The 12,497-nt window shown below is 36.9% G+C and overlaps 2 protein-coding genes across 2 annotated transcripts; both read right to left on the bottom strand.

Annotated features, from left to right (window-relative positions):
- Positions 1 to 5,644: 5,644 nt before the first annotated feature.
- On the bottom strand, positions 5,645 to 9,916 carry LOC101301643. Its single transcript, XM_004310222.1, has 6 exons — positions 8,864 to 9,916; positions 8,184 to 8,755; positions 7,811 to 7,898; positions 7,051 to 7,701; positions 6,413 to 6,966; positions 5,645 to 6,307 (listed from the first exon to the last, which is right to left on the bottom strand). Exons 1-5 carry the CDS (start codon positions 9,914 to 9,916, stop codon positions 6,457 to 6,459), a joined length of 2,874 nt encoding a protein of 957 aa, XP_004310270.1. The 3' UTR covers positions 5,645 to 6,307; positions 6,413 to 6,456.
- Positions 9,533 to 12,474, bottom strand: LOC101296173 (TMV resistance protein N-like). The gene is made up of 4 exons (XM_004310210.1): positions 11,917 to 12,474; positions 10,673 to 11,762; positions 10,302 to 10,580; positions 9,533 to 9,970 (listed from the first exon to the last, which is right to left on the bottom strand). The coding sequence occupies exons 1-3, from the start codon at positions 12,414 to 12,416 to the stop codon at positions 10,392 to 10,394; spliced, it is 1,779 nt and encodes a 592-aa protein (XP_004310258.1). The 5' UTR covers positions 12,417 to 12,474; the 3' UTR covers positions 9,533 to 9,970; positions 10,302 to 10,391.
- Positions 12,475 to 12,497: the final 23 nt, after the last annotated feature.

Below are 12,497 nucleotides of genomic sequence, written 5' to 3'. Positions count from 1 at the left end.
ACTCTTTAAGAACAACTTGAGTCAAATTACACACATCCACCATATTCTGGAAATCATCACAGGAAACCCGAGTCGGCAGCCTACCACCCGTCTTTTCATGAGCTCCTAAAATTGCATTAAAATCACCAACTAGGAACAAAGGACCCGAGAAGCTTGTATTAATCTGCTCAATTACTGACCATAAAGGCTGGCGTGCTACACTTGTTGTTGCCGCATAAACAAATACCACACCATGAGCAATACCATTAACCAAGAACTGCACAAACAGATGCTGACTAGAGGAAGATATCACAGTAGGAGCTGATATATTTGCTGAATGGAAAACCCAAATATTAGGAAATAACTGACCTCGATCATTGACACCTACCAAATTCATACCAATAGATCTCCAAAAAGAATCAGGAATACGTGCCAAAGATGTCATCGGTTCGGCTAAACAAAGGAAATCAGGGGAATGCTTTCTAGTAAAACTAGAGAGAGCTGTTCTTGTAGGAGCATTAGCTAATCCCCGTATATTCCAAAAAATAGTCTTCATAGATTAAGCTTCTAAGGAGGACCCCTATTTCTAACGGGGTAGCGTTCCACAGTGCCCTCATCTGGTTACTTTCCTTCTCTTTGTTTTTTACAGTCTCTCTTTTTCTGTCCTTTGGAAAGAACGAGTGTCATATTTTCTGTTTCGCTGTCACCTTCCATCATGGAATTCACTGCTTGCAATTCAAGTTGTCCTCTAAGAGGGGTTCCATTATTATCAACTGGACATTGGTCTATCTCAGCTAAGTCATTACAACTACCTTTCCTGGCTGCTGTGTTACACATGTTTCATTTTCCAAACAAAAACCATCATCTGGAACAAGTTCTGAAGACCCGGTTCAAGACGCATAACGTCAGTTTCCAATGTGACTTGATACAAGTAATTACAGAAATCAGGATCCGGTTCAATAACGAATATAGCACACACGGCAAATCCCCGTGGCGTAAGATTTGGTCATTTCTGAACCACCAAAGGTGAAAGTTTCAAAGTCTACATTTAACATATGACACAACTACTATTTTCATGAGAAATAAACTACTATTTTCATAATAAATGTCTACCATTTAGATGAGCAAAATCACATAAAAGTGGACTTTCTGGAAATCAAAATTGTTCTTGATATTGAATCAACCAAAGGTGAAAGTTTCAAAGTACGTCTACATTTAACATAAGACACAACTACTATTTTCATTAGAAATGTCAACCGTTTAGATGAGCAAAATTATAGAAAATTAGACTTTCTGGAAATCAAAATGGTTCTTATGATTGAACCAACCGAAAGTAAAATTTGTAAGTCTACATTTAACATAAGACACAACTACTATTTCATGAGAAATGTCTACCATTTAAATGAGCAAAATCACATAAAAGTATACTTTCTAGAAATCAAAATGGTTCTTGAGATTGAACCAACCGAATGTGAAATTTGCAAGTCTACATTTAACATAAGACACAACTACTATTTTCATAAGAAATGTCTACCATTTAGATGAGCAAAATCACATAAAAGTAGACTTTTTGGAAATAAAATTAGTTCTTGAGATTGAACCAACCAAAGGTAAAAGTTTCAAAGTCTACATTTAACATAGGAAAAATGATCCAAACAGTGTCTCACTTTTTGAAGAAGCAAAACTTTGGTACCTCATCTTTAGAAAACTTCAAAACAGTATCTCACGTTCTTACCTCGACCAAAGTTCGGTATCTAGAACCGTTAGCTCCGTTAAAAAAACTAACGGCGGCCATTTTTATTCATGAAATGACCAATATACCCTTGAGTTTTTGTTTTTGTTCGTCATAACGGCACCTCATCTTTTATTCCTTATAAACTTTGGTACTTCAAGTTTTGATAACATTAGAACGATACCTCAAGTTTGATAACTTCATTATATAAAATGAATAACAAAATTAAAAACTCAAGGATAAATTGGTCATTTTATGAATAAAAATGGATGTCGTCAGTCTTTTTAACGGAGCTAACGGTTATAGATACTAAACTTCAGTTGTGGTAAGAACGTGAGATACTGTTTTGAAGTTTTCTAAAGGTGAGATACCAAACTTTGCTTTGTTAAAAGGTGAAACACTGTTTAGACAATTTTCCCTTTAACATAAGACACAACTACTATTTTTATGAGAAATCAACTACTATTTTCATGAGAAATGTTTACCATTTAGATTACTAAAATCACATAAAAGTGGACGTTCTAGAAATCAAAATTATTCTTGAGATTGAATCAACCAAAGGTGAAAGTTTCAAAGTCTACATTTAACATAAGACACAACTACTATTTTCATGAGAAATGTCAACCATTTAGATGAGCAAAATCACCGAAAAATAGACTTTATGGAAACCAAAATGGTTCATGAGATTGAACCAACTGAATTTTTTCATGAGAAATGTCTACCATTTAGAAGAGCAAAATCACATAAAAGTAGACATTTTGGAAATAAAAATGGTTCTTGAGATTGAACCAACCGAATGTAAAATTTGCAAGTCTACATTTAACATAAGACACAACTACTATTTTCATGAGAAATGTCTACAATTTAGATGAGCAAAATCATAGAAAAATAGACTTTATAGAAATCAAAATGGTTCTTGAGATTGAACCAACCGAAGGTAAAATTTGCAAGTCTACATTTAACATAAGACACAACTACAATTTTCATGAGAATATCTACCATTTAGATGAGCAAAATCATATAAAGGTAGACTTTCTGGAAATAAAAATGGTTCTTGAGATTGAATCAACCAAAGGTGAAAGTTTCAAAGTCTACATTTAACATAAGACAACTACTATTTTCATGAGAAATGTCTACCATTTAGATGAGCAAAATCATAGAAAAGTAGACTTTCTAAAAATAAAATTGGTTCTTGAGATTGAACTAACCAAAGGTAAAAATTGCAAAGTCTACATTTAACGTAAGACACAACTACTATTTTCATGAGAAATGTCTACCATTTTGATGAGCAAAATCATATAAAAGTGGACTTTCTAGAAATCAAAATTTTGCTTCCTCTGTATAGTTGATTCACAAAGTTGTACATTAGCATATAACCTACCAAACAAGTTATACCACATTCATAGACACGACATTATACAACAACCACGTGGAGAAAACATGGTTTGGCTAATCACACCGTTCGATAGTCTCACAAGGAGATAAAACGACTATGCTAAAAAATTTACCTATTTTCGTCTTTGATTGGGCATCGGTCAACATCGTCAAAAAACAATATTTATATTTCTGAAATCTTACGAAAATGTCACATTTGTTATTACAAACCATAAATTATATATACACCATATGTCACATTTGTTAGATCATTATGAACCCTAAACCGTATAGACAAGATATTTCACATTAGCTCGATCATTAGGAACAAGTAGCCCTACATGAGATGTCACATTGACTCGATCATTAGGAATCATAAGCCATATATATAGACAAGAGATGTCATATTAGCTCGATCATTATGAACCCTGAACCATATAGACAAGAGATGTCACATTAGCTAGATCAATACAAACCATAAACCCTATATACACTATTTGTCGCATTCGCTCGATCATTATGAACTCTAAACCATATACACAAGAGATGTCACATCAGCTCAATCATTATGAACCCTAAATTTGTAACATCTCAATTTTTAAATTTTCTCAAAAGTGATTTGTCTTCTTGAAAATAGAAAGTAGAGGTCACTACGAGTTCGCCGCATTTTTTAGTGAAATTTTTCAGGTTCTCAAGCTATTTTTTTTTCAAAGTTTTGTCGAAGTTTAATGGTAGTGTATCCGAATTGATGACGTGGTGCCTTCCAATTGGATGACATTTTTGACTTAGTGACTAAGTAGAACAGTTGACCCACGTGTGGCATGTTGGCTAGTTGTCCCTCGGAAATGGAAACTTACCCTTCCTTTTATAGTAGATTTTTATAAATAGTAACTTTTGTTTTTAGAGCATAACTATCCTTTTGAAATGGAAACTTACCCTTCCTTTTATAGTTGATTTCCATAAATAGTAACTTTTGTTTTTCTAGCATAACTGTCCCCCCAAAATAGTAACTTTCATTTTTAGATCATAACTTCTTCATACGAACTCTGTTTTGAGTATGTCAACATGTCCACGAACTCGGTTTAACGCCCTCCACGACTTTCATTAAGGAAGTTTTCTCAAATTTTAAACAAAAGAAAATTTACCTTTCTAGAGCCACTAAAAGGTCGGAAGTAAAGGTAAAAGTAAAATTGATGTAGTTTATGGCCTAAATGACGGTAAACGGTTCAAATAAGATCCGGGGTATTACACAATTAATACAAATCATAAACCCTATATACACGATATGTCATATTTGTTCGATTATTATGAACCCTAAACCATATAGACAAGAGATGTCACATTAGCTCAATCATTATGAACACTAAACCATATACACAAGAGATGTCACATTAGCTCGATTATTACAAACCATAAACTATATATACACCATATGTCGCATTAGCTCGATCATTATGAACCCTAAACCATATAGACAAGAGATGTCACATTAGCTCGATTATTATAAACCCTAAACAATATAGATAAGAGATGTCACATTAGCTCGATCATTATGAACTCTACTTTTGTATGTTAGTTAGCTCATGTTACTAGTAGACTTAACTCATGTTAATAGTAGACTTCGTGTTTTAGAGTACTTGGTCATACTTTGAAGATCAATCTCAAGAACAAATTTCCAGAAAGTCTACTTTTGCATGTCAGTTAGCTCGATCATGTTATTAGTATAAACCTAGCTCATGCTAATAATAGACTTAACTCATGTTATTAGAGAATTTGCATCTTAGAGTACGTGTTCCAACTTCGAAGAACAATCTCAAGAACAATTTTCCAGAAAATCTATTTTTGTATGTTAACTAGTAGACTTAACTCATGTTAATAGTGGACTTCGTGTCTTAAAGTACTTGGTCTAACTTTGAAGAACAATCTCAAGAACAAATTTCCAGATAGTCTACTTTTACATGTTAGTTAGCTCATGTTATTAGTAGACCTCACTCATGTTAATAGTAGACTCGACTCATGTTAATAGTAAACTTTGCATCTTAGAGTACTTGGTCAAACTTTGAAGAACAATTTCAAGAACAAATTTCCAGAAAGTCTACTTTTGCATGTCAGTTTGCTCATGTTATTAGTAGATCTAACTCATGTTAATAGTAGACTTTGCATCTTATAATACTTGGTTCAACTTTGAAAAACAATCTCAATAACAATTTCCAGAAAATCTACTTGTGTATGTTAGTTAGCTCATGTTACTAGTAGACCTAATTCATGTTAATAGTGGACTTCGTGTCTTAACTCATGATACTAGTAGACTTTGAACTGAATTGAATTAGAATATTCACCTACTATTGTGAGAGGAGTAAGAAGAGAGAGCATACAAGAGGAGTTAGTTTTTTGCAACGAGATCGATTTTGATAAGAAAATGACATATCGATGAGACAAGCTAGAGAGAGAGATTGACGAGACAAAGGTGTTCAAATTGTTTGAGTTAGAGAGAGAGAGAGAGAGGTGTGTGTGTGTGTGTTCAAATTGTTAGAGAGAGACGAAACTAACACCGTTAGTGAGAGTGAGAGTTAGTTTGAGATTTAAATTGGATGACCAGTCAAGCAGGCAGTTGGTCGTCATTAATCTAGTTGGACCAATTATAAGCAACCATGTGGTTAAGGTATCCATACCTTAAGGCACACAAGTATTTGCTTATAAACAAAGAAGTTTTCATTAAAGAAAGAAATATGGCACAAGGGCACAAACATGAGCAAGAACAAGCAGTACAACGCACAAGAGCCTATCCTCGCCGCAAGAGCAACACCAAAGGCCTCAAAATAAACCAGCACTGCAGCAAACTTGCATCGCCAAAGAACACAGCAGGCACATAGCCAAACAAACCACGGGTGGAAGAGTTGATCAAAAACGAAACGTAACTCCTGCATGGAAATTTGTGGAAGGGTGATAGTGGTTGAAGATGAAATTGAGTTGCGGGCAAGGCAAATAAGGTTGTTTGGTACTGTGGACAGAGAAAAGATTAGGGGGTGGAAGAAAAGCAAAGGTCGGAAGGTGGAGCAAAAAGAGGAAAGGAGGGCAGCAGCAATGGAAGCAAGAGACCAGGAAGACCAAAACAGAGCAAACAGAGGAGCACGACAAACTAGATATCAGAGCTTGAGAAAATATCACACAACGCTTTTATCTCATTCTCCATTAGGAACTGTTGCTTGCAGACCTTGCCTTCTGTCAATACAAATATATATATTGGAACTTCAGCCAAGCCAATTGAGAAGTTATTGTGACTTACAAGATTAATCTAAGCCGAAAGGCTACTCAAAATTAAGTTACCTTCTCCATGATTGAGCAACAGATAATGGGCAGCTGGGAGATGTTCAAAAATATTCTGCGAGGGTCAGTGATTCTACAAGATGTTCAACGTCCTCCTTGAATAGTAGACGAAGGGCACAACCCTGCACTGCTAAGCGTGGGGTAGACAACCACACAGTAATCCTGGCCAACTTGCATTGCCTCCAAACCTCTTTACGAGCTGCAGTGCGCGGTGTATAATAGAACCAAGTTGCATCGTATCCTGATGGCTGTAAACTAAAATGCATATCGGAATCAAATAAGCCCTGCCAAGCAACATCAGAGTCCAGCCGAAAAGAAAGTATATGGTCCTCGGAATCAGGATCAGTACTGCCAAGACTACTGTTTGGATATTGGTCGCCGGACAACTGGAAACATACAGCAAACCCCAACCAATTGTCATCATCAAACACATTCAGAGGCAGTTGGATTTCTGCGGAGTTGCGTTGGTTGATGAAAGGCATGAACCATTCCAACTTCGAGATATTAACTCCCTTGAAGCGACAATAAACAGGATGATGAGGGTCAGACCAATCCTGTAAATACAAGTTCAAATGTCAATAAAAAGGCCAACCAAGAAGAATAAACAATAAAAAATTATGTACAGCTGCGAGAGAGACCCAATATCTATATTTTCGTGAGCGCAAGTCAAAGTATTTTTCCCGTGGGGTTCTGGAATCCCGTTCTGTCATTCTCGTTAAATGAGCACCTTCCCATTGTATCAACTCTATCCATTCTTCTACCACTAACTTATCGTAGGATTCAAGAGAATTGTCCCTCTGCATGCACCGGATAATTGTATCAGAAAACCCTTGTATATCTTCCTGGTACACAATACGGAACCCACATCTATGAACCTTTACATGAGGGCTATCAACGATCATGATTTCGAAGTCCAATGCAGTTGAAGATGTCTGAGTGAGCAACTCTTCGGGAATTTGTGCCGCGGGTATGTAAATAACCAATAGGTGATGATGTTCTTCTGACAATGGCTCGACGTGGTCAAATACTTGTTCCACGACCGTAACAAATTTATCCCCAGTTATTAGTATAGCTTGTACCAAATAGTTGTCCTCTTTAATTGTCTGCCCCACTTCCTCTACAAGTGATGCAAATATTGCAAATCCCATCCACTTCTTGCTCTTGTGTAGGTTTTTAGGCAGCTCCATTGACATTACGGCTGAATTTGACCACAAGGCAACCCCCTCATGAAACCACCCTGGACTTCCTCCGATGTTAAATTTGAATATTCGCGAATAACTGTTCAATGCCTGGAATAATGAAAATGCACAGATTGAATATTTAAGAGATAGAGCTTAGAGATTAGAAATTAGAGAGATATCATATAAACTAGCTAGAGAGAAGTACAGAGGGATCAACCTCAAGGTATCTTGGAAGAACAGACTCGAGGTTCTTTCTCAGCACAAGTACTGTGGTTTCTTCTTCCAAGGGTGGAACGATTTTCTCCCTGCAATATTTAATTGGAAATACATTAAAATCATGCATGGGGAAACATAAAAGCGTCCATTCAACTGGTTCTGAAGCAAAAAATTAAGGGAAATAAAATTCACATTCTCATCTTTATAATCCACATTCTCTTCTCCTTTTTCAGCAACTAATTTTGTTTTTAATTAGTAACATGTATTATTTTCTTTTTTATTATAAAAAGTAAACTACAAAAGGAAACGAGCGTGGAATGTAAAATGAGGGATGTAAACTTCATCCGCAAAACTAAATAGTAAATATATTTTACCATTTGAAAGATTGACTGAGCCAATCAGAATCCCGTATTGTGGCGCCTATCCCAACTTCATCCAGACAAATCACGTCGTCCTCGGTTACTCTGGTAAACCATCCATCATCTTGGTCATAGACTAGACGCATTCCACATTTCTGGACCACCATGGATGGATTAGTGGTTTCAAATTTAGCTCTCACCACAGTTGATTGGATTAACTCCCTCAGTGGAAACACCGATCTAGATATAGAAAATATCACAAGCAGATGAGAGCTTAATCCAAAGCGGCCTAATTCTGCTGAATCCAGTTCCAACACATCTGGTTCAAGACGCACGTCATCAGTTTCCCATGTGATTTGATACGAGTAATTAAGAAAATCAGGATCTGGTTCAATAAGGGAGAGAGCAGTATGCCCCTTGAATGCGAATATAGCACACGCGGCAATTTCCTTCCACCTGTTACCATCGGCTTGATTTTGAGGCATTGGAATTGATATGGGATTTCTGGTAGATATAGTTGTGAACCACTCTGAAATTTCATCTCTAGCAAGCATGCTCATGACATCCGAAGCTGAGAGCAAAGGCACCTGCAACGTAGAACACAAAATTAAGCATCATTAACTAGTAGTATTAGAAAAAAGATAGATTTATAGAAATATGCTCTGTTTTTGTTGAGAGAGCGAGAGAGATACTACTTGTTTTAGAGTTGTCAGTGCCGCATGATCAACTTGTTTCCCCTCTGTATGCTTATGTGTCACACGCAGTTGTATCGATTCGCCAGCATTTATTGGAAAAATTAAGCTTCTGAAACTTTGTGAGACTACAGGTGCTGCAGAATCGAGGGAATTGATAATCGTCACTCCTGACTCCGATGAATTCAATACTTTGATTTGATTTGGGTAATCCGTCAGCGAAGAACATTCTTGTGCATACACGTGACGAAGACTTAACGGAAACTTCTTAGGCAGCAATTGAAGCTGTCTGCAATTACTCAAGTGCAGAGTTTCCAGCTTTGAGAGGTGAGAGATACTTTCAGGCAACCACACAAAGCAATTACCACTTAAATGTAACGATGTTAAGGAAATTAGGCTGCTAAAATCATTGAGAAATTCTCCATCCATCAGATTGCAATAACTCAAGTCTAGCTCTATCAATTTCGATGACAAAGCCAGATCTTTGCATGATTCTGAAACTAGACATATACATCCTTGGCAGGATAGATACCGTAGATTTTTTATGCCTGCGACGATAGATAATTCCCTTATGGAAGTTCCCCCAATGCAAAGCGTCTCCAGACTTTTCATACCATTCATATTCTCTGGTATCTCATCAATTTTGGGGCAACCTGTTAGACCGAGAATTTTCAAAGATGTCAAGCACCCAATGTTATTCGGAAGACGCAAAAGATTTTTACAGTGTGTTAGATTCAACATGGTAAGACCAGTGAAGTGTTCAATTGATGGAGGCAATTCCTCAATGCTGGTCTCAGCCACATGAAGCTCCAGCAAGCTTTTCATATTTCCTTCAATTTCTGGAAACTTCATCAGTCCTGAACAGCCTGAAAGCCTCAATATTTGAAGGGATTCCAAGGTAGTGAAGGGTGGAAGGCTCTCAATAGACGTGCAACTTTCCATATACAAACATCTAAGTTTCTTCAGAAATCCAAGAGATGGGTGAACCTCCACCAAACTTGTACAACGCTGAAGCGCCAACACTTCTAGATCAGGAACTTCAGTGAAGTCTGGCATCGATATCAAGTATGGTGAACCACTCAGATCTAAATGCCGCAGCATGCTCCACCCCTGATATAATTTCAAAGATGATCATCACGTGATTTAAAATATTCATTACACATTCCTTTGTGATTTCAAATTACAGAAATTAGTAAAATTACATAAAGGTTGACGTAAGAGTAATGTGACTAATGTCCAATCTAAGTATGAGAATGACATATTCTTTATGAAATCGAGAATGCCATATTATCTCATGGATGTGTCTAACTGAGGACGACTAGGGACCTTTTATGGTTATGCAATTCAAAGAAAGCCACTTCATCTTTCCGAATATATGAGAATGAGATTAGAATCTAAAATATCGGCTTTGTGAACATGCATAAAATTATTATGATCTTACTTTTTTCCCCCTCCATAGTTGTTTGATGTGGCTAAAAAGCAAGTGAACTTCAACAAGTTCCTCCGGTTGAAAGTCTGACGGGAAAGAATCCTAAGGACACTCATGCCATTCTAGATACTGTAACTCATTAGAAAGATATTTGATGATTCCAGAAAACTTCACATTATTAATCCTGAGCAATCTCAATCTGTCCATTTTTGAGAAGGCAGTATCAATTGAATGAACAACATCGTCTCCTGTTGGACATACCAGGTATATGCTTTCAATTGCACTGGTCGCCTAACAACAAAAATCAAAGAATTACTTGTTGCACAAGAAACACCATAGTAAAAGAACAATAGATGAGTTTCAGCACACAGCTCTTTCATTACCTTACCCCGACCAAGTACATGGATGATTTCTTTGGGAAGCCACAACCTGCTACGTTTTCCAGGCTCTTCACGGCATTCTTGAAGAACAACTTCCCGACCCATTTCTTGTATCAAATCATGCATCCACAATTTTGTTCCAAATAGAGTTACCAAAGATCTGTCGATAAGAACTTGTACATCCATCTCCACACCGTCATCGTCACAACCATTTAGTATTCTTATTACACGATCCTTGTTCACTCCTTTAAAGAAACACGCGATGTCTAAAAAAGTTTTCTTTTCTGTTTCTTCTAATCCATCAAAACTAACTCTAAGAACATCAATAATTCCTTTTGGAGGATTTTTTTCAAGTCTCTTCAATGCACTTGACCATAACTTTAAACTTCTGCCACAAACAGATGATCCCAAAGCTTTAATAGCTAATGGAAGGCCGTTAGCATATTTCAAAAATTCATAGGATAACTTGAGAAAATCTTCTCCAATCTCGTCTTCATTGAAGGCTTTCAAACAAAAGAGATCAAAAGCTTCAGTATCAGTTAATGCATTCACCATGTATACTTTATCTGCTCCAAATGCACTGATCAAGTGTTCATCTCTGGATGTTATTATGATTCTACTCCCCGGACCAAACCAAGTACGGTGACACAATGTTTCCAATTGTATATCTTGATCCACATCATCAAGAACAACAAGCACCCTTTTAGTAGATAGTCTATGCTTAATAATGTCTTTTCCCATTTTAGTGTTTTGTACATTGACATTAGTATTCAGCAAGTTCAAGAGAAGTTTCTCTTGTAGATGAATTGTACTACCCTGCTTTTCAGTTTCATGTTTAACATTCTCAAGAAAGCTATCACCTTCAAACTGAGCTCTTAGCCTTCCAAAAACCACTTGTGCAATAGTAGTTTTCCCGATACCACCCATTCCACAAATTCCTATGATGCGAACATGGAGACCCCCAATGTTTAAGTAGGGGAACAGTTCATTCAGGTGTGTATCCATCCCAACTAAGCCCTCAGATGTGGAGATTATTTTATTCAACTCAGTGAAAACCTTTTCTACAATTTCTTGAATTACTTTAGATTCAGACCTGTAAAGTAAAGAGAAAATCATTGTTTCTTTAATTATGTGTATAAGATATTAAGTTTCAAAACATTATATAATGCCAATCTATTTGTTCATTCTGAAATTCTAAGTAATTAGTTCTACACATTATCAACAATATAGATATATAGAAAGCTTACCCATCTTGCAGGTGCCATCCAGAGAGATTGCCTACTAGAAATAGAGCATCTTTCCACCTCTGTACTTTGTCTGGTTCCGCTTTATACCGGTCTTGATGCTTCTCAAATGCTTTCCCAAAGTGATCGCCTGTTTGTCTCCGTACCTCAGATGGATCAACAAGGTAGAACACTGGAAGGACTTTTTGTCCCGTTTCTTTCATGCAATCCGCGACCTTGGCAATCTCATCCAAACACCATGCAGAATCGGCGTAGTTTGGTGAGAAAACAACAATCACATATCTTGATTCTTCGATTGCTTTCAAGAGATTGGGAGCAATCGACTCCCCCCTCACAAGTTCCTCATCATCTCGAAACGTGTGTATCCCTTTCTGCAAGAGAGCAGTAAAAAGGTGGTCCGTGAAGTTTGTGCGGGTATCTGTACCTCTGAAACTGAGGAACACATCGTACGTGAATTTACCGGATGGTGGAGAAGAAGCCGAAGAAGGAGGAGGAGGAATCATTATGTGTTGGTGGTAACTGAAGAAGTGTCTGGTGTTGCTGATCTCTGTTTATGGGAAAGAACTGAAAGCCAAAGGCAGCAG

Source organism: Fragaria vesca, unplaced genomic scaffold (genome assembly GCF_000184155.1).
Source record: "Fragaria vesca subsp. vesca unplaced genomic scaffold, FraVesHawaii_1.0 scf0513167, whole genome shotgun sequence".
Classification (NCBI taxonomy): domain Eukaryota; kingdom Viridiplantae; phylum Streptophyta; class Magnoliopsida; order Rosales; family Rosaceae; genus Fragaria; species Fragaria vesca.
The sequence above is the reverse complement of the archived record's forward strand: the minus strand, read 5'-3'. Positions and strand labels throughout refer to the sequence as shown.

What these genes read in the sequence shown, in the direction of transcription:
- LOC101301643 (XM_004310222.1), bottom strand. Translation starts at nt 9,916, where the DNA reads ATGCCAGACTTCACTGAAGTTCCTGATCTAGAAGTGTTGGCGCTTCAG. An exon ending in CACTGACAACTCTAAAACAA is followed by an intron (nt 8,756 to 8,863) that starts GTAGTATCTCTC and finishes TCTACGTTGCAG; the next exon opens with GTGCCTTTGCTCTCAGCTTC. An exon ending in TTCTTCCAAGATACCTTGAG is followed by an intron (nt 7,702 to 7,810) that starts GTTGATCCCTCT and finishes TCATTATTCCAG; the next exon opens with GCATTGAACAGTTATTCGCG.
- LOC101296173 (XM_004310210.1), bottom strand. Translation starts at nt 12,416, where the DNA reads ATGATTCCTCCTCCTCCTTCTTCGGCTTCTTCTCCACCATCCGGTAAA. An exon ending in GGATGGCACCTGCAAGATGG is followed by an intron (nt 11,763 to 11,916) that starts GTAAGCTTTCTA and finishes TTTACTTTACAG; the next exon opens with GTCTGAATCTAAAGTAATTC. An exon ending in ATGTACTTGGTCGGGGTAAG is followed by an intron (nt 10,581 to 10,672) that starts GTAATGAAAGAG and finishes TTTTGTTGTTAG; the next exon opens with GCGACCAGTGCAATTGAAAG.